A 22,186-nucleotide genomic window follows, 5' to 3' on the forward strand; every position below is an offset into this window, starting at 1 on the left:
CCATAGGGAACCTGAACAGACAATGGGATTACATTTAGGGTTGCCACCTTTTGAATTGGTGACAAGGTGGTGATGCCAGCGTGGGCCGGTAACAGTTGGGGCAGGTCTGTATTGCCCTAAGAAGGAATACAGGCCTGCTGTCTTCCGGAGAACTGTTTTTCTCTAGAATTATTTTGTTTTATTTGACATTACAACATGTTTTAGCCTTTGTTACTAATTATTTCTTTAAATGGGTAATTCCAATGCTGCCTGGAACAGTGCCTTGACCCCACAGATAGAGCTTGTATACCTCATGATCAGATAACCACCTGGTCTCTTGTCACTTTTTTAACGCATTAAACTATTTGTAAAATAGCTTTCCCATGTATATTCAGCAGAACCAAAAAACTATTCAAACAGTTTATACTTCCTTGATACACAGCTACCCCATCTCACATGTGCTTTAAAATACTCATAAAATTGTGTTAGGAAAAAGTAATATACTTTTATTTAGTAAAAGAAATAAGTTAATTATAGGGTTTTCATGGAAATATATGTTTCATGCTACCAATGTGTCAAACAACTTTGCTGCTCATGAGTATAAACTATAGAAGTAATGGATCCTCCATCTGAATTCTTAGTGTTGTTTAAGGGTAATGGCACATGGGGTTATTTCAGACATTTCAGTACCAAAAAAATTCAGATAACTAAATATCTAGGGGAACTACATACAATTATTTATGAAAAATGTACTTTATTATTTATTTATACTTTTTTTATAATTATGAGACATGCTATGTTCAAATGTTATTCTGTTTTACACATTTAATATTCTTCGGTGCTGCTGAGCACAGAGAATGGGCATGCATAGGGCACTTGAAGGAAGGCTTACTTTAAAAGGCTGAAGCTCTAGATATTACTATTCAGTCAAAGCTTTCAAATATGATATTCAGTGATGATTTTGCACCTCAGTTGTCCCTTAACAACAAACAGGAGTAATACCCACACTGTTCCTTAGAGACTACCTATTTGCTTGAGTGGCTACTACTCTTCTACAGCCATAAGGGAACTCTGCAGGTCACTTTCATACTGCATGTATTAAATGCCCCCATTCAGATTCCAGAATACATTAATACAAATGTCAGCCTGCAACGCTGTTCTATTGTAGCCTGTGGAAAAGAAGTAGCTTTCTCGTAGTAACAGTAGGAACTGTTATTTCAAGTAACCAAGTGTCTTGAAAAAAACCAAGTGTTTTTTTTTTCAAATCTGTCCTAAACTACAGTTTCCAGTATACTTAGCCCAGAAGTCTTAACTATCTCAATGGCATATGTCACCTATAAAGCTTAAATACCATTTGGAGATAACAAATTTGCACAGTAAAACATATATATGTTATATCTACATATATACATGTATGCATACATATATACATGTCTAAATACATGTATATATCTAAACACTGAGAAGGAAAGAGGCCTAATTCACCCACAGGCTGTTGAATAGACTGCTGCTCGTATATAAGCAAGAAAGACACAAGGTAATTTCCTGACCTTCAGTCCAGGGACTACAAATAGTTGGTATCAGTTTACATGGCTCTTGTAATGACTTCCCAGGCCCTCTCATTTAACACTTTTATTGTGTTAGGTATCTGTTGTCATTGTCAAAAGAGAAAGTTGTAGTTGTGTTGTTCAGGATTAGTTTAAGAATATACTAGAAAAACAAGCTTGAGAAAAACATGCAGAGAAATATGTGAATGAGAATATACTCTAGAATGTTTTTAAAAATTTGAATAGTTGCAATTTATTAATGAACTCCCATAAATATGCAAAAAAAAGTTGCCAAGTAACAGCTGCTAATATAAAATAAATATATAGAAGTCAATAGGTATTTCAAGCAACTTTATTTTTTCCCAGTTTAACAAAACATTCAATATTTTCCGTCTCAATGAAAATGAATGAAACAATGATTTCTGCTATGTGATATTTTTAATGGCAAAATGAGACCAGGACTATTTCTTCTTGAATAATTAAAAACAAATGAAAATTAGGTTGCAGGAAATAAAATGAAAGGAGATATGTGTAAAACAATAGTGGCAAATGCATTCATTTATTAAGAGATAAAATTGCACTTGGTTAAAACTTGTGCACCACAAGATCCATAAGGTATCAGCCATGATTCTGGGATGCACTAATCATCTTTGCGCAAAGTTGCCCAATACTCTATATATAACATTCTCAGGCATCCAAAATATGTGCATTAAATAGGTAATTTCAGTGGCAAATCAATACCCACTATAAATAACTTCAAATGCCAATCTGGCTCCTGCAAGATGGCAGTGAAATCTCATAATAGCCAATCATAACGATAAATTAATTTTTATCTTTAAATGTTCTACCTGCAGCTGGCAGAAATAAAAGGTAATAACCAACTGGTTGCTTTAGGTAGCTGCCCAAGTGCAAAGTTGCCATGTGTTGATAAATAAATCTCTGTATCTTACTGGCAACAACCCGACAATAAATAGTAACATTAATACCATGGGAAAAAATGCCCTTTCTGAACTATATTAAAACAGTTAAAATATGTTTTTCTTCCAAATGTAATTGTTAAACTAAAATTTAACATAATTTAACAGAAATATATTTGCCACCAATGACTTGTATTCTGTGCTACACCTCATCCATAAAACTACTAATATTACATATAAATACTATGTGTAGAAGATACACCATTAAAGGATTTCTATATAAGTACTACAGTACTAATAAAAACATTATAAAAGTAAAAGGTAACAAATCAAGGTAAAACTGATTTGTTAATTTGTTGGACACAAGGGTTTCTGTCATAATTTTTATGGTGTACTTTTTATTTCTAAATTACACTGTTTACGTAGCAAATAATTCACTCTACTATTTAAAATTTTATTCTTGAACCAACAAATGTATTTTTTTTTTATTTGTAAATAAAATACTGGGAGCTGCTGATATCAATAAGTAATATTGGTGTGTAGGCAGCCGCCTCACTGCATTGTGCCTGTGAGCTTTCAGAAGCCAGCACTATACATTAGGACTGCTTTCAGATAACCTATTGTTTTTCTTATTGCCTTGTAACTGGAATAGTCCCAAACCAGACTTGGATTTCTTACTATTGAGTGCTATTCTGATATCTACTGGGAGCTGCTATCTTGCTACCTTCCCATTGTTCTGATGATCGGCTGCTGGGAGGGGGGTGATATCACTCCAACTTGCAGCACAGCAGTAAAGTGTGACTGAAGTTTATCAGAGTACAGGTCACATGGCTGTGGCACCCTGGGAAATGAAGAATATGAATAGCCCCATGAGAAATTTCAAAATTAAATATAAAAAAGGCTGTTTGCGTTTTTGAAAAATGAATTTCAATGCAGGATTCTGCAGGAGAATTTCTATTAACAGATGCATTTTGAAAAAGACATGTTTTTCCGTGACAGTATTCCTTTAACATATTCACTCTAAAAATACTTAACTTTCTCAATTCTAAACAAATATTTAGTTAAACTAACTCTCCGTTAGCTAATGTAAACATCAGAGGGAGAAGTAGAAATCTCCGCTGCATGCGGGTAAATTAGGGGAGCTGCAAGCTTTTGCATGTATTGAAAATTATGATTTAATTGGTATCACTGAGACCTGGTGGGATGATAAATGCGACTGGGCTGTGAATTTAATTGGTTATACACTTTTTAGGAGGGACAGAGAGATTAAAAAGGGTGGAGGGGTTTGTCTTTATGTAAAGTCAGATTTAAAGCCATGTAATATAGACATTACCAATGAAAACGTTGAATCACATTGGGTAGAAATTTCAGTAGGGCTGAAGGTCACAAAGAAAATGATCATTGGTGTATGCTATAAACCACCCCGAATAGATGAAGGGGATGAGGCCCAGCTATTGTTGCAAATGGAGGAGGCTTCAAAACTGGGTCAAGTTGTTTTTATGGGGGACTTTAATTATCTGGACATTGACTGGAGTAATGGGGTGGCTAAGTCAGAAAAAGCTAGTAGGTTTGTAAATATGCTAAATGACAACTTTTTATTTCAGGCGGTTCAAGAACTTACTAGGAATGACTCTATTTTGGACCTGGTGAAGTTTGCACTATTGTGACAAATCTATGGACAATAAAATGACAAAATGTTCTATCTGCATCATGTAGAGAACAAGTTAAAGTGCTAAAGACAAACAGCATGATGGTGAAATGGTTAATATTGCTCTCTTAATTTGATTCCAGCCAGGGCACAATTTGAAAGCTTGTATGTTCTCTGCGTGCTTGCATGCGTTATTTCTGGGTGTTCCAGCCTGTACCCATGCTTTCCGAATATACAGGAAGGCTAACTTTCAGATTCAGCTTTTCAGATTTCTGCGTTTTCAGATTTCTGCTGGTGACAGATGTTTTTTTTATGATTAAAGCTAAAGAAATGCTTCACAGTATGATTTGGGCACTTTATGGCACAGGATTGCCATGTGCCAACAGCCTTCAGGAATTCTGACTGGAATCTGTCCTGTTGTAGGCTGGCAAAGTCCCATTCTCCATAATCTCTGTTTCCCCTTTTAAACCATCTTGGTTTCAAAGGACTTCCTAATATATATCGGTATGATATAATGTAGTATAGAATAAAGCACAAGAGGTCAGCTGAGGATTCCATCCTGCTAAGCTTGCATGTGGGCTATCTAGCAATTCTAGTACAATGTGTTGCACCACACTTTTATTTTCCAGGTCAATCACCACCAGTTACAGACTTTAATTATAAATGTAACACTAGCCAAACTCACATTATAGTCTGTGATTAAAAAAATATTTTAAAAAGTTTATATATATATATATATATATAACATTCATGTGACTGCCCCTTCCCACCCTGTCATGGGATGCTAGAAATCTTTAGAACAGAGAATGAGTCAGGCAGAAAAAGTGACTCTAATGTTTAGCATTGGAAACAGATTTTTTTTAACACTTCTCTAATGTTAAGGGAAAAAAATGCATTACACATTGTTCTATGGTACAAATATAACATGCATACTTAAATAAACCAATGTTAATAATGCCAAATAAACCAATGATGAGTACAGTAATAATTTAAAGCAATTATGTTGTTGAATAACTGAATTCATAATCAGATAGCTACAGAGTTGTAAAGAAATCACTAATAACAGCAGATAGTGCTTTGACTCTATTTTGTTTTTCAAGAGACCCCATGGGAATAACCAGCTAACTAAATTCAACAGAATAGAGGTGGCAAATCCTCAGGACCAAGCAGCACTATATGCCACTGCCATTAATAATAAAAGAAGAGAAACTACTCATATCTGTATTATAATCAAACCTAATCATTGATGTAGTTATTTGTAGAGAGCTGTGGTACTATTGGGTGCCGGATCCCAAAAAAATCTTTGGCAAGGTGCAGCACACGCAGCAAATCCTTATCTGATGATTAGAAAATCATTTTGATCTTAGTAGAGCTCAGAAAACCTCAACAATATTAACCTATAGTAATTACCCACAAACCATATTACCCAAACTGTTGACTGTTACTGGGGGGCTCTACTTGATAGCCAGTTACTGTGAGATTTGGGACCAAAATGTATTTTTTCATGTATAGTCTTCTTGAAATGTAGACAAATAAATTAAAAGTACTATAGCCTTTCTATTAGGATGGACCATGAGGGGGACTTCCCACAAAGGTGAAACACAGTACCTTATACTGCAATTAGAAATGGATCCTTCCACTATGATTTACGTTATTTTTGTGATTTTATTTCATTAAACCAATGTAAACAGAATGATTGTCTAAAAATTGTAATGGTGATTTCCTTTAGCTATTTTTATTTCCTCTTCTTTTTCGTGTATATTAAACATGGATTAAGCTGTAGATTTTATTCCTAGTTAATATGATTTAAATACTGTTATTGTAACAACTATTTGGCAATGCATAGTTACTGTAGATCTCTTTGTTCTGGTTTGAACATGCAAAGTCATTTAGATTTACAAGTCAATTAGCCATGGTAATATTCCCTGTCTGTTCAATTTGTATTTTGCACTAGAAATATTTTCCCTATTTAAAAAAAAAAGAACTACCAAATAAATGTAGTATTTCTGCATTTCCAGTGTAAGTAACCCTCATTCATTAAGTGGCTCTAAAGGAAAGTGAAGTGATGTCATTATGGTGTCCTTGGAACTAAGTTTCATTGACCTATTAATTGGTATAAAGACTGGTGCTCTGAACCTTAACACTAATGCCACTCAAGGGCACAATGCCTCTGCATTTTATTGATTATTACCCTCAATATCTTGGTAAAATAGCTACACTATTCACTTACAAAAATACCGTTGAAAATATAACTTTCCAAACTATCACATTTTTTTTTTGTTTGCTGGGTTTCCACTTGGCACTTCTAAGTACATAATTTAACATGTCTTCCAGATGATTATATCTTTTTTCAACTGATATCTTTTTTTAGAACACTACAGACATTAATTACAAAATGAGGAAAACATGAAATGCAACATTATTCCTAGATCCCAGAACCCACTGCAAACTGGCACAAGTTAAATATAAGAAAGGTATAAAATGCCAGTTACTACACATATGGACACTCACACCCATCTTAAAGGAGAAGGAAAGGTAAAAATCACTGGGGTTGCCAAATGTTAGCACCCCCCAGTGACTTGGCCTTTTCTTCTCCTTTAACTTTGCGCATTTTAACTGTTTCTGCATCTCCAGAAAATTGATATTGATATATATTGTTACACAACTTTGGCAAGGAAATGCTTAATACATTTCATAAACCAAGCATGATATATAAGATGGTATATAACAAGTATACAAAGTGAACAACTGAAGAAGCTACTCAGATGAGTAGTGAAACGTCTTCAAAGATTACTTAACAAGTCCAGTTGCTTTAGATTTATTTATACTAGATATACCATGACCTGGATGAATGAAAATCCTCATAGTCAAAGTGAACAAGAATTTTCAAAACAATATTTTTGTTAAATATATTTATGAAAATATATTTGTAAAAAATATGTACAGCTGAACAGCAGGCATGTGACAACCAACACACTTCCTGCTGTGTAAGAAGTTATTTGTGGGGATCCTCCATCGTTGACAGTGGCCCTCCTGCTCCAAAACTGGTAATACACACATTTAGACACACACACATTTCACAGAGGTTTTTTTGTTTTGCACACTTGTAGTTGAGTACACATGCATTTTAGAAGCATACACAAATATACACAGGCACACAATTTGGTCTATTGTTTTTTCCCCCTAAAAACTGTTTATTTCACAACATGACTAGCGAATCAGGTAATTTGACCACTAGTCATGCTGCCAGGTCAATTATCTTGTTTGCATAATTTGATTTTTGTGACTTTTATTGTATGTTACTTTTTTTTTTAGCATTGCTTTGCAGTTGATTAGTTAGGAGAAAAATTTACTTATTTTGCATTCATAAGAATGTGTTTTTTCCAAAAGTTTATGGTTTCCTAGGGTAAACCTACGATTAGTGGAATTTTTTATATTTTGAAATTTTTGGCCTGAAAACGTATGCAGATTTCTATATCTATACTATGAAAAATATAAATTTTCTTTAGGCATTTAGAAGTCTAAAGTTGTTACAGAAGTAAAATTACAGAAACATTTCAGCAGCCTATAAAAGCTTAGCCTGTCCTAAAAAAAAGCCCCCACCCCCCAGGAAATGCTCCTAAAGTGAAAGAGCCCAACCGTTTAAAAAATTGTTTGCCAGTAAAGGAGGTATGAAATCTTCTAGCAGGGAAAAGGTTAACATCAACTTTCCATCCAATTCAAGGCCTCTGTAAAATAAATGTCAGGACTTTTCCTATTTTATTATAAAAATAAGGATTACTAGATAAATATATATGCACCTTGGCTGACAGGAAAGTCAAAAAGTTAGTGATGAGACAAGTTTAGGGTTTTTTTTTGTGGTGCTGGGTCAAAAGACATATCGCTTCAGAGCATACGCAATATATATATAAGTACACAGACTTTGAATGTTTTCCTTGACCTACAGAAAATCAAAGGTAGAAAAATGTATTCAGCTGGCTTATATTTATAAAATCCACTAAATTGTAAACCCTAAATAACTCTGGTGCTCGGTTTGCATATGCATTGCAGAATTCCATGACATGGTTTGGGCTGATGTTAGGACCATTCTGTGAAATACACCTTTATAGAAAATGTCATATGTTTTCAAACAACATATATCTTTGACTTAATCTTTAAACTTACTGACAAACAAAGAGTAGTTAAGCACACTTTTGAGGACCTACTTTGCATGCTGTCCCTATTAGCACAATAAGCATTTCAGCAGTAGGGATTTGAGCTGCAATCGCTACTCCTCATACCCCACAAATACGATTAATTGCATTAAATTTCTGAATGTGGGGGCATACATCACAACAATGCTGTAAAAATACACAGAAATTATTACTTTTAATAAAGTCCTCTTGCCAAAATGCTCATTTTGATATCTGGTGCAGCACGACAAAAGCGAACACTCCACTTTAATGATACAGTGTAACAATGTTCTAATGAATTCATCAGCAAAAAATCATACAACTGCAACTTTTTAAACACCAAGGGGCTGATTTACTAAGACACGAATTCGAATCCGAATTGGAAAAATTCCGATTGGAAAACGAACATTTTGCGACTTTTTCGTATTTTTTGCGATTTTTTTCGGCGCCTTTACGACTTTTCGGAAATTGTCGCGACTTTTTCTTTACCAATACGTTTTTCGCGAAAAAACGCGAGTTTTTCGTAGCCATTACGATTCGCTCGTATCTTGTCGCGACTTTTTCGTATTGAGCGCTCGTAAGCGGCGGCCGAAACTTTCAGACTTAGCATGATTTTGGAAGCCTCCCATAGGACTCAATGGCACCCTGCAGCTCCAACCTGGCCCAAGAAAAGTCACCATACTGAAGCTTGAATGAATCCGAACACTACGAAAAAATCGCAACATTTTGCGCAACTTTCGGAATGGCTACGAAAAAGGCGCGACTTTTCGCGCAAGTTTTAACCCTACGAAAAAATCGCCAGTTTTTGCGCAACATTCGGATGACAACGAAAAAGTTGCGATAATTTTCCGAAAAAATCACCAAATACCGATCATTACGAAAAAAACGCAATCGGACGCATTCGCACTATGCGACGATCGATTGAACGATCCTAGCCTTCTTTCTGTATAGGAAGGAGTCAGGCTAGGCTCGATCAACCGATCGTTGCATAGTGGATGCAGCTCCTTCCTTCGCATTATCGCCGTAGTTCAATTGACAGGAAGCCAAGTTTTAGCAGGTATTTTCTATTAAAACATTTAAAATATTAAGTGGTCTGCAGGATAGGGCAATTATTGGTGCAGGGTAGAATAGCTTTTTTTACTTAAAAAATTTTAGTGTTACTTTTCCTTTAAGAGTTTCACCTGCCATGATACTACCTTTATAATTCAAATGCAAATTTCCATAGATGTTTATCACATTTGTCAAGAGAACAAAATTGCTAACATCCCCAAGACTGACTGGTTTTCCAACTGTATTCTATATTATGTAAAACTGAGCATATTTGCATTTATCTATACATTTAATGTGATCTACAGACCTCTCACACAAAGAGAAAATAAGCAAACTGATCTTTGGCTGGAAAGAACATTTATAGCTATATATGAAAGAAATGTATGTCTCAAGTTGTTATGTAATTGTCTTACCTCAGATAGGATGTTGGAGATATATTCTTTGGTTTGGCCCACTGATAGGATTGCTGTGGAACAGATAAATATTGATCACAGAAATTTCCTTTCCTTATGTGATGAAATCCAGAATAGTCATCTGGTGATAAGTCATTAGTTGATGACATCGTGCTATGGTCATCACAAACAGGCTCTGTCTTAAGAGACATGTTGGGTGTATGATCTGCTGCTGTTTTTCTAGATTTTATTGGAATGCCATCATTCATGTCTGTTGGGTCAGTTGTAAGGGCATTGATTGCTGCAACTATAGCAGAACTGGTATACTGATGAGTGTTTCCCAACCAGGTTTCATCTGTTACACTAACACGTGGGGAATTATGAGGAGATGGAGTTGGTGAGTGGTGTGGTGAGTATGATGTCTGACGACCATTTAGGCTGTATTTTCTTTTGATGCATGGAGAAGAGGGGCGTGAACTTGGGGCATTTAACCAATTTTCCTCTGAAATGCTTGTCCTGGGTGATGTAGATGGAGAATGCCTAGGTGAGCTAAGCAAAGTGCAGGTTACCATACTCCTCTGGTATCCTTCCTCAGGATCAGTGGTTTTGGGAGAGACACATGGTGACTGCCATGGAGAGGTCTGCGGGGAAGTAAATGGATAAGAGTAATTTGATTCAAAAGAAGAAGCCTCAGAATTACAGCTTCTGGAAGACAAACTGCTTGCAGGACTTAAGCAAGATGGATCTCGGTAAGTGTCAACATTTGGCAAGTTCAGAGTTGCTGTAGAATGTATTCTCTTTGCTTGTGGTATGGCTTCCTCAATATCTGGTTCATTAAAAAACTGGTTATGGTTAGGATGCATTGCTAAGCATGATGTGATCTCAATTCTGGGACTTTCTAATGCTGGGGGTCCAACAGGTCTTATGCTAGGAGAAAGATAATATCCAGTGGCCTCACTGTCTAGATTCCCTCCATATCCAGGCGGATGACTTGAAGATGGAATAATGGAAATGACTGGGTTTGATGACTGAAGGCCATGGCATGGGTTGGATAATGAAGAATTCGTCACACCCAGTGACAGACTGGCACTTAAATTGGAAGATGCATAGTTAAAGTGCTCTGAAAAAAAAATTATGACAATAGATGTTAGTAAAAATAGAAATAAAATCACAAGTCTTTTTTTTTCATTTTAACTCTTTTAATAAAAGTAATATGATACAGCGAGCGGCAAAGTGCATGAGAATGGTAAAAAAAAAATGCTTGCACTAGTGAGCTGCACAATGATAAAAATAAACAGAATACAGTACAGAGATCCCTATTTATGTAAGTTAAATAGAATATATTTGAACCTCAGATGCAATGCAAGTGAATAACACCAAATTTTACTAGGGGTCAGTCGGTGCATCAGTCATACAGAATAAATTCTTGTAGTCAAGGAAGAAAAGCCAGTGTGCTGTTGAATATGCTTGAAGAATGGTCAGATAAATCTTAACATTAAATTTTAAATATTATATCTTTTAAGTATTAAATTGCTTTCAATAAGACACTACAATAAGTCTACTGGCATAGACAGTGTCAGACAAAAGAAACTCTGCCTGTCACAGATCTGAATGAAAAGCGCCATACTAGATGCACATGGAATGGAGACAGGGTGATCTTATGCCCAATATGACTCTTTTCATTCAGTGCTGCCAAGTAATGGCAAGGGCATTTTGTCTGCTACTGTGTTATGACACATGTACCATGACCCTATGAGGTTTAACTGTAGCCTATACTTTTATATTTCCTTCCTATTGTGTCTCTTTCCATCTTACAGTGTAAATGAATTGTAGTGGCCACTGACCCCAGTGAAAACTGTTTTTCTGAAAGGCTACTTTTTTTTTGTCTTATCTTTCCTTCTGGCTTTCAAACAACTGCCTGGTTGGTAGGATCCTTGCAAACAAAAAATAATGTAAATTTCTAACTAGAGGACTGTAGAACAAAAAGTTAAATAATTCAAAGACTAATAAGGAATAATTGCTTTGTCTTAGAATACCATAGTGTACAGTATACTAAAAGCTAGTCTGAATTATCTCTTAAACAGGTATGTACTACTATAAAAAGATGCTTTCCAAACCCTCTAATATTGCTAAATACCCATACTCTACAAATGTATCTTAACATAATGACATAAATGTTGGTGGTTCTCAAATGTGACCACCAGTTCTGTTCCATGTTGGGAGGCACCGTGACAATAGTTTAAAATTAATTTATGCTGCTTTCATTGAGATTTATATATATATATTCCCACCAGTAACCCCTAGCTGCGGCTATACTCTCAGCAAGCATCCACAGTATGCTGTATTTTTAAACTAATCTTGCAAATTAGTTTTTCTGAAGTCACACCAGTGGCTGGACATTCAGTATACAGCCACCAAGTTTGCCTGTGGTGTAGTAGCAGCCACAGAACAGAACTGCTGATCTCGGAATATGTGCCAGTATGCATTATTTTTTATAAAAGCGTCAGCTGAGCCGAAACAAAAGTATACAAATGTGTCAAAATCTGCTGGGAACTGGCCTGCTGCCGGGTTGGATGCATTGTTTCACACAATGGCACTCTAAAGTCTGCACTAAATTTATTGAATTACTGTAATTGGATATATGAAACAGTATTGGCTTTTGACATTTCTTTATGTGACAGATGTGACAAATTAATGGTTATGTATCAAAATGTTCCAGATGGAGAAACGGAGACATGAACAATACAGATCCCTTTCCTAAATAAGCATTTCAATAAGTGAGCTACCCAGAATTTTCCAAAATGAATAAATTGTTCTATTGGTTGTTTAAAGCAAATTAATCCATGCAGAATAGATTGCTGTTTTTTCAATTTTGCATGGTGATCTGTATTGCTGGTGAACAAAAACAATAGCTAGAATTTGGCTCATAGGTTAAGAGGGCATGGAAAATGGAGATGGTTTCCTAATATTTACCACTAGTAGCTGTGCATTACTTTTATTACAATATTTCTGTTTGCACAACTCAATAATCCTTAAACCTAAATAAAAGATAAAAGATTTATATGGTGCAGTATTACATAAGCTGGCATGGGCTGACTGGTGGGCTTGCCCAAAGTTACACCATATTTTACCTTTTCAGTGTTTGGTGATGTAATTACTGTTGTGTTCTCTGAATAAATACATATCTAATAATCTTCCAAAGCAAACTATTGCCAACAAACAACCCATAATTCAAGTCTCAGCCTTAATGACAGCTACAATAAAGTGACATTTAGGAAGTACAGAGGCAAGGGTCATTTTAAGGGGTGGCTCCCAAACCATCGGGCTGACCCCTTTATACAAAAAAATAGATATTATACTTTGTATGCGCAACTGACATTTTGGAGGATGGAAACATCAGATGTACATACAAATTTAAAACATATATAATAATCATATCATATAAAAAAGCATTCATTTTATAAGGCAGAGTGTTGTCTTTGTTGGCATATTTTTTTAATATACTTTTTTATATGTGCATCTCTTTCGCTACATATATATGTATGAAAATAAAGAAATAATTACCTGGAAATCCATGCACAGAATTTATTTTGCCTTTAGTTAATGAAATATATACTGTATGCAATGAAAACTACAGAGGGCCTATTAACCAATGCTAGGAGCAAGCGCTTTCCATGGTAATGGGAGAAAAGTTGTGCCCATCAGTGTGCAACACACTTACCACTGACAAAGCAGCTGTGCTCTCTACCCTTGTACCAGTTTGCTCCTACTTTAATAATGGCACATCATTGCACTCTTCCCATTGCACATTATAATTAGGGGTTATGTAATAAAAGGAGCAGGTGCCCATATCAACCGATCAGCAGGTAGAATTTACTTTTTAAAAGCAAAGATCTTATTGGTTGCTAGGGATTAATGCTACTGGGCAAACTTAGTGCCTATTATTACATATGGGGTTTAATGTGCTAGCAAAGGGCATACAAGGGAATGCCCAGGTTCTTCCTATGAGTGGCACGATGAATGTCTTTCTTTTTATTAGAGGTGTCATTATTTTATACTCTGCTCCATTAATCCCTAAATAATTCAGATTACTGACTTGAACTTTCTATCAGAACCAAACAATATCACTGTTTCTAAATAAAGTATCCCATGAGAAATTAGCATATACAAATAAACAGTTCTATCAAAAAAGCCATAGCAGACATAAATGGTGAAGATTTATTTTAAAAGCAACAAAGGTTAAACTGAGGTTTTTGAAAGGACAACAAGCTTAAAGGATCAGTAAAATTAACTTTCAGTATAATGTAGACTGCAGTACATTAAGACAATTTACAATTAGCCTCTATGTTTTTTGTAGGTTTTTACATTTTTCAGCTGCTAACTGGTTGACAGGGTTTGGATATCAGAATGTCAAAATATGTTAACAGAGGTCCTGAAAAGAAATATAACCAATAAAAAGAGTGGTTCATCTTTAAGTTATCCTTTAGTATGTTATAGAATGTCATATTTCTAGCAACTTTGCAGTTGGTCTATTTTTTATAGTTTTTAAATTATTTGACTTCCTCTTCTTTGTCTTTTAAATGGGGGTCACTGACATCAGCAGCCAAAAACTATTGGTCTGTGAGGCTCATCTTTTTGTTCAGGCTCTCGCCTTTTCATATTCCAGTCTTGCATTCAAAACGCTGCCTGGTTGCTAGGGTAGATAAGACCCTAACAACTAGATTGTTGCTGAAATGCCAAACTGAAGAACTGCTGAACAGAAAGCTAGCTGAAAAACCATAAAGAATAAAAGATTAAGACCAACTGGAAATTATATCAGAATATCACAGTCTACATCATACTAAAGGCTACTTTAAAGGTAAACTAGTCCTTTAAAATTAAAAATAATACAATGTTACCCTCAAAGTTGAGCTGTTTTATGGTCCCGGTGGTCAGTGCCACTGATAACCAGAGGGAATTTTCTGTCACAGAAATGCTAATATTGACAAACTATAAAAGTGATAGGGAAGAGAAATTGGAAGGTGCTTAGTATAAGCACTTAAGGATACTAAAAGGTAATATACAGGTGAACTTCCCCTTTAATATCCCCGTAGTCTTTATAGAGCCAAGTGTAAGAGCAGCAGAACTGGTCGATGAAAATCAGAATATTGTGTTATGGCATCTTCCAATCTTGTTTTAATGTGTTCCTTTGAAATCATATGTCATTTGTGTTTTTACATTTTTTGTAACAGCATATATTGGATTCATATTCCAAACAGAAACTTCCTGGCAATGAAATAGCTTTAAGCCGTATATTTGTCTTCTCTTCATTTTACAAAAAGAGTAGAAGGCCCCAATGTGAATGCCCTGTAAATAGACTATAATTAGAGTTCTAGCTTTGTGTAAATGCATTTCAAGTCCTGTGCGCCAGGAGTTCCTTCCATTCAGTACATGCGGTCCTCAGCTTGCCAGGGGTGTTAATGGCAGATGGCAGCATCCCACTGTGGAACAACTACTAAGCCACATGCCATTTGGTGACCTAAATCAGCATCCAGTTATGAGTAGCAGAATTGCAACAATGATTCAAATGTAAAATACAAGATAAGAAAGTATCTATACAGCAATTAAGAAAGTAATTGGTGGTATAAGAAGATAAAAACTAACTCAAAGTCAAGAAAGACCAATTATGAGGTAAGACTTGTCAGTATTTGTGAAAACACCACATAGTTTAAATTTAACTAGAAAACACAGTTACTCTTTGGCTATTGTCATATCATGACATGGCCTGATCTCTATGGGCAAAACGTCTGCTGGCAATTAGAAGAAAATTTGTGGTTGAATGGGGATACTTTTCCTTTCCTTTTCAGCTGACATGCAGTGACTGGAAAGAGTCTTTACACTGTAGCATCTGTATGGAGAGGCCTCCTGCACATGTGTTGAGCCCCTGTACTGCTAGCCCTGCAACAAATATTAATTACGGTAGACTCTGCCAGAGGAATAGAGGTTTTACAAAGGCAGTTCATGTTGCATTAAAATTTAGTATCAGGAGCATATTGAGACAGTTTGCAAAAAAATGTACTGTTCTTGCAAAAAAGTAGAAAAAAGATGTAAGAAACATGGCAGAATAGTGCCAAACGTATCATCCTAATTGACGGGTGAAAGGGGGTATTTAACAAATTGACACCTCCAAGTGAATTTTATTTTCCTTGTCCTTTGGGCTATGGGGACACAGATTGGATCATCAACTTTCTTCTGTGTTTTTTGTAGTCAGGTGGAGAAAAGACAATCTGCTGTTATGCACTTTTTCCTGTAGTTCCATTAATATCTGCAGCTATTGGTGCGGAAATGTGAAAGTGTGCATTTTTTCCACCGATATCTGCTTAGTGTAGCATAGCCCCACACAACCAACACCAATGGAGCTATAAGAAGGAGTGAATGACAGTAGATCCACTTTCCTCTGCCAGAGAACAAAATGCAGACAGAGGAAAGAGGATAATCTACTTCATGTGCCTCTGGCTAAGAAAAATAAAACCTACACTATACCCTAAACAGCATTTACTTGTACTAATTTATATAAATTATCAGTATGGACAGTTTTATCAGGAACCCACCTGTATATTTCTGTGGGAGGATCTTTGCAAGAAGGTAACAAGGCACTAAGAGGACATACAAACTACTTGCAGGTAAGTGACCTGGCTCGAGGGTGCGGTGGGGGAATGCTCACACATACCTCTTCTGCCTGCTTTCCCTAGTTCTGGACACTCTGTAAACTATGGTGCAACAGATCTCCCTGCTTTCCACTACTGCTGGATTCAATGGCAAATAGCACAGTGGGGTTCAGGTGGATGCAGCTGAGGTTATGGGCTGGGGTGAGCTTTGTGGATAGTACAACAGAAATCATGCCTTTTTTTAAAACCACTTTTGATTCTATATCATTTTTCTATTTTAAAAATGAATTTGCTTTATTTCATCCACTGTTTCCCAACAGAAGCTCAGTAAGCCAAGTTGCCAAAAGTTGAAATTTACTACACTGATTATAGCAACTAATGCATTGATTGCAATAGCAAGTTCATAGAGAATGCTCTATAGAAGATGGAGTAACTGCAAGAAATGTATCAAGTTTTAACAGTTTAGAGCAGGGCCAGAAGTGGCCCTCTAAAGGATTTTTATGGCCCCCAGTCATGCCATATGAGAAAAAAATCGGCCTACTACAGGTATTAAGTAGGAGAGCACTGGTTTTTTAGAGAGTCAGCAACCCCCTCCCCCCCCCCCCCCCCCCCCGAGACGAGCTGTTCCTGTGAAAAGGTTTGAACTTTAAACTTAAAATAACATTAAGAAATAAACCACCAAGGGGAGGGGTACAGGCATAGAAACTTATGGCAGAAGCAAAATGGATTTAAAAAGTATAATGTCTCGTACCTAGAGGAATTAATAAAGCACGGAGTATGAAATGCTTTTTGTGACTTTTTAATCTGTACGTAATTATGTTGTATTTCTTACCCAGCTAGATGTGATGTACAAAACTCTTGCCATTAATTTTGTTCACTGTAGGTATAGCAAAATATGTGGAAGTAAAGCTATGGTAGGTATGTAACTTAAATATATAATAGTTTGATGCAAACTCTAGGTAAGGCTTGCCCCAAGGATAGACAAGTCAAGTAGTTTCCCAGTTTTTTTTACAATATCAGATGAAAGCAATGATTGTAAAATCCATGGACAATATTTTAAATGGACTACTTATGATCTATGACTCTGGTTACCAGGAAATGTAGTTCTAGTTGGGATTACAATGATGTCCCTTTCATTTCGAGTGGGATTGTGGTGTGTATAAATGAAGGTGCACTTCTTTGATTTTCTGACACATGATAAAGGAGCACATGTTGCATCATAAACCTTGTAAAGATATTTAGAAGCAGAAATCTGCAGTAGTGGGAGTGCTTTAATGGTACATGCTATTTTCAAAATGCCTTTAATTGCTGTAACCCTCCTGTATGAATGCATGCCTAAAGCTCGTATATCTCATAAAATAAAAGAACAAAAGACATTTGCTGTCTGCCTGTTCTTCCTCACAGACATCTTTGCAACTTTCCACTGCAGCTATTTCGAGCTTGACATTAGTAGTAAAAACAGCACAGTGCTAAGTGATCAGTACCACTTTGCATGCAAACTTTCCTTAATTTATTGTGGTTGTGTAACCAACATTATTTTTGTTTTAAAACACAGACGAGTTACCAGGTATTTTTCTCTGCAAGTCCATAAAATGTATACACATATATGTGTAGTTTACAGCAGGCCACACAGACTCAGCAAATAAACAGATAATAGTAATTAACTAAATACATGTGAACAGTCTGAGATGAAATGCTGTGTTTCAATATAATAATGATTAAGGCTGCTAAATGACATTTTTTTTTCATCTCAGTCCCCAAGAACTAAAAGCAAAGTGCAATAGGGCAGCATAGCAGTGACATGAACAGACATTCATAAAAATGTAACTAGAATGCATGCTAACTGTGCACAATGTGAGAGAAGGCATATATGATCAACTGTCCTGCAGATCTATAGTCAGTCATCAGTGATTGGATCAACAAGCCTATAGGCCAACTGGGATCACTCAGTGGAAGTGCATTTATGACTATGGTTTATCTCATAAATCCACTGTAATCTTTTCTCATAGAACTAAATCTGCCCAAAGGTCACACTGCATGACAATCCAGGAAAATGTCATCAAAAATGCAGTAGTGTTCTTAATGGCATGTGTTCTTCAAGCAAAATCTTTGTAACTGAGACACTCAAATGTTGGCTTTAACCCATGATAATGTAATGTGAGATATTTTGGACTGCTACAGAGTCACTTTGGGCTACTGAAGACTTAGTTGCACTTGGGAAAATGTTATCTCTATTTAAAGGCTATAATATCTGATGTAGAAATCATTTGCAGGGCAATTATTAAAATAACCACACAGAGCTCCAGAGCTCAATTTGTAGAGCAAATAGCTGACAACCTAATTAGAATACAACTATTTACTAAATAACAAATGGGTGCGGCGTCAAATGTCATTCAAGGATGTCTATACACAAATAGAAGGGAAAGTCACATAGGTACAAAAAAGCAATTCTATTCCAAAGTTCTTGATTTTTTTAATATTATTCTTTAATTGTTTGGTGTTGTTGGACCTTTAAGTTGGCACTATCTTAGGAAGGCACATCTAAATATCAGATTAAACCAAGCTAACTAATAACTAATAAACCAGTTTACCAACACACCTTTTGCTTTTTCTTAATGTTAACTAACTAAATAACTATTCCAAACCTAAAAAAAAAAGTCCCAATTTACTTTGTATATCAAGTTGCTACTGTCGGGATACACTATCACCAAATAATTGTTTAGTCTTCTGTATCATCTGTTCCAGTCTCTTGAGAGGAAACTTTCGCGATTTTGGGGAAATCAAGGAGCCGCGTATGCCATCCCACCAGAGATTTACATTCTCGCCGTTGGGATGGCATTTCGATCTTCTTTGTCGCGGGCGACTAGTCTCCCCGTGTGCCAGAGCCCTTAGACTGCAAACAGCCATGTAACATTAAGGGTGATGGTATACAGGGCAGGGAAATGTCACCTGTGTTTAAATCTGTGCTACCACAAAACTTACCCACCAGCTATAAAGTAAATGCCTGGTGGTAAAACATAAAAGTTTCTTTAGCTTTCCAAAGTCGCCTTGAAAGGAAAAAGTTAGTGAGCTAGAAAACAATATGTATTTAGAATCATTACTAAGGAATATTATCCGTGTTGCATAATATATTATAATTGTACTTTAGGCATATCCCCCAATGCTAGTTGTACTCTCTCTACTGCAGAGCCTCTCCTGTTCTATATCAAGGCTGTCACCTTTCAAAGCTAAGGGGGTGGGAGGGGGGTATTCGTAACTGTGCTAAATAACAGATTATATTTGTAGAGTTTCTTTATGTAAAATTTTTAAAAGTACGAAATACTGCTCTACAAACTAATAGGAGTTGTTTAATATTTTTCAAAATGTTAATTAGACATATATTAATTTTATGTTATTAAATATGTAGTGTCTATGGCACAACATATGCCAGCTAATTCTTGATCCTGTAATTGTATGGCTACAGTTTACATGACTACTGCTAACTGAATTCTAGCTCTCTGTAACTATGCATACTACCACCACCCCCCCCCCCCCTCGCCCCACAGAAAATAAAACAGCAAAACACAAAGGTTCCAGTGTGTACAGCTTAAAATAAATCTCTAAGTATATTGTAAAGAGCTGCAGGCTGGAAGTGAAAGGGTTACCCATGTGATTGTGTCCCCGAGTGATGAGAACTGCACGCCTATAGGTCCTTGGAGAGAAGCCTCCAGTGTAAGTGAGACGTGACGTTCCTCCCCCCATGACAATGCCCTGTACATACTGTAGCAGTAACACTAACTCACACATCTAAGGCTCTCCAGCTGTTGTCAAACTACAACTTTCACCGCCATACTGGAGCCGCTGCTGGAGGATACTGGGAGCTGCCGTTTATCAGGAACTGTAGAAGTTGAGCAAAAAAGACCCCCTCCCCTTATATCTAGTGATATCTAGCCAGCGGCCCTCAGCCCGTTGTTTAGAACTACAAACGACCCCACCGGGCTGGGCATGAAATGCTGGGAGTTGAAATGCGACAACAGCTGGAGCGCCGCAGGTTGGAGATGAGCGAGTGTTTATATGTTTGTTCCAGCGCTTGGAACAGGATGTGGAACGCACAGAGCAGGAAATATGTGCGAACCGGCGTTATTAGCGGGGCGCTCACTAGCGGAATGACAGCGCTCTGCCATAGCGGCACAAGTTGGCGGAAGGCTGCTACCCCGGGATCGCCCCGTGTGGAAAGTGTCCGCTCGCACCCAGTCCCACCTCCCACCGAACTCACCTCTGTCTGTCCCGCCCAGCTGCTCGCCCTTGTTGTACTCATACTCGAACAGATAGTCGAAGTCCAGCTCGGGCTCTTCCCGTGGGGCGCTCATGGCTCGCTTGTCCCCCCGTGCCGCTGTGTGTCAGGCTGCCAGTCAGGGCAGTGAGCGTGTCCCGCAGCTCCGCCTCATCTCAGGGACCTGTTGCTGCTGCTGCTGCTGCCGCCGCTGAAGCTCCGGCCCCTCCCCCTGCCCTGTCACTACTGAGGCTTCCTCCTCTGTTTAAATAAAGTCAACTTCAAAGCTGCCCCACTGGAGGTCTCGTTGTGTCTCCGCTGCTGTGACTGGCAGTGCCAGCAGCCGCTCCACCCTCCCCCTTCTCCTCACCTATCGGGTGTCTGCCACTCTCTCCGGCGCTACTCTGCCTCTAACAGCGACCTGTGCCGGCAGCCTGGGGCCCAGGACTTTACCGCCTAGCTGTATAATGTGTTGGTTCAGCTGCATATGGGCACCTCTATGGCATCCTCGTGTCCCTCATATTTGAAGGCAAGAATGGCTTCATCTCTTTCGGTGATGATGCAAAGCCCTCCCCTGTGCTCTCTGTGGGATGGCAGACTGGTATGGGATGGGCACATCCTGAGCCCGTTGCTTGTGACTGATACAGCAGTCAGGTTCTGGTGGAGGGAATAAGCCCGGACTGGCAGTCTCCATGCTTGTGTGTGCGCTTGTTTCCGGGTCCGTATAAACACACTGTTAGCTCCCCTGGAGGATCAGGCTAATTCCCTCTCACTCCAGCCCCAGGGCCTAATCTCTTCCCCCTCAAGGCTGCCCTGTCTCCGCGGAATTCTCACACAGCTCATAAAGAGGTTATCAGGGTGTCAAAAGGTCCCTGTGCCCCGCAGTGCGAATGAGGATCAGATTGCGCAGTTCCCCCGCCTGCCTGTCACACTGCTGTACCTGCGCGATGTATCATTAAAGTGGCTGGCGCAGCGCATGTGGCAAACACGCGACTCGTCGCCAGCAAATAAATCCTTGTCCCAAAGGAAACTCCAAGTGGAGCTCAGTGTTTGCTAGAGCTTCAGACTGACACAGGGATGTGTTGATGTTGTGTCCCCAGCAAGTGTTTGTGTTTAGTTGCAGCACCCACTAGTGCTAACTCCTATTCACACAGCCGCCACATATGGCATCCTATCTGCACTGCCGTCCGTTAAGTATTAGAGAATAACTTGGTCCACTAGCTGGAGCAGCGCTAAGAAGTAATGCCTGGCAAAGGCCAATGATACTCCTATTCGCTTGTAGGTGCAGATTAGGTATATATGGGCTCTGTTCTGCGCAATAATACCCAAACCTCAGTTATCCACACAAAATAATGCAATGCACAGGCTCACTGCAATGCCAAACGACATTATGTAGTAGTCTTGCAGTGCCTGACCTTAGAAATGCAACCAGTGGCTTTCCAGCTGTTTCATAACTGCAAGTGCCTGCTCTGCCACATGATCACTATTCCTGCGCTAAAATCCGCATAGATCTGCCTCTGCGCCCCTGGTAAATAAGATGAGTTAACCGGCCTACTTTCATACTCTCAGCATCATACCCTTT

At 37.8% G+C, this 22,186-nt stretch overlaps 1 protein-coding gene across 6 annotated transcripts in view; it reads right to left on the minus strand.

Moving 5' to 3' along the window:
• The window catches only part of nfatc1 (nuclear factor of activated T cells 1), a 124,778-nt gene that overhangs the window by 98,195 nt on the left and 4,397 nt on the right, over positions 1-22,186 (minus strand). For 4 of the 6 annotated variants that reach the window (XM_031903466.1, XM_018094703.2, XM_012964927.3 and 1 more), the window contains exon 2: positions 9,727-10,825. In XM_031903466.1, the coding sequence (XP_031759326.1) occupies positions 9,727-10,825 (1,099 nt within the window). 6 annotated transcript variants of the gene reach the window in all.

This window comes from Xenopus tropicalis, chromosome 6, assembly GCF_000004195.4.
Source record: "Xenopus tropicalis strain Nigerian chromosome 6, UCB_Xtro_10.0, whole genome shotgun sequence".
Lineage (NCBI taxonomy): Eukaryota > Metazoa > Chordata > Amphibia > Anura > Pipidae > Xenopus > Xenopus tropicalis.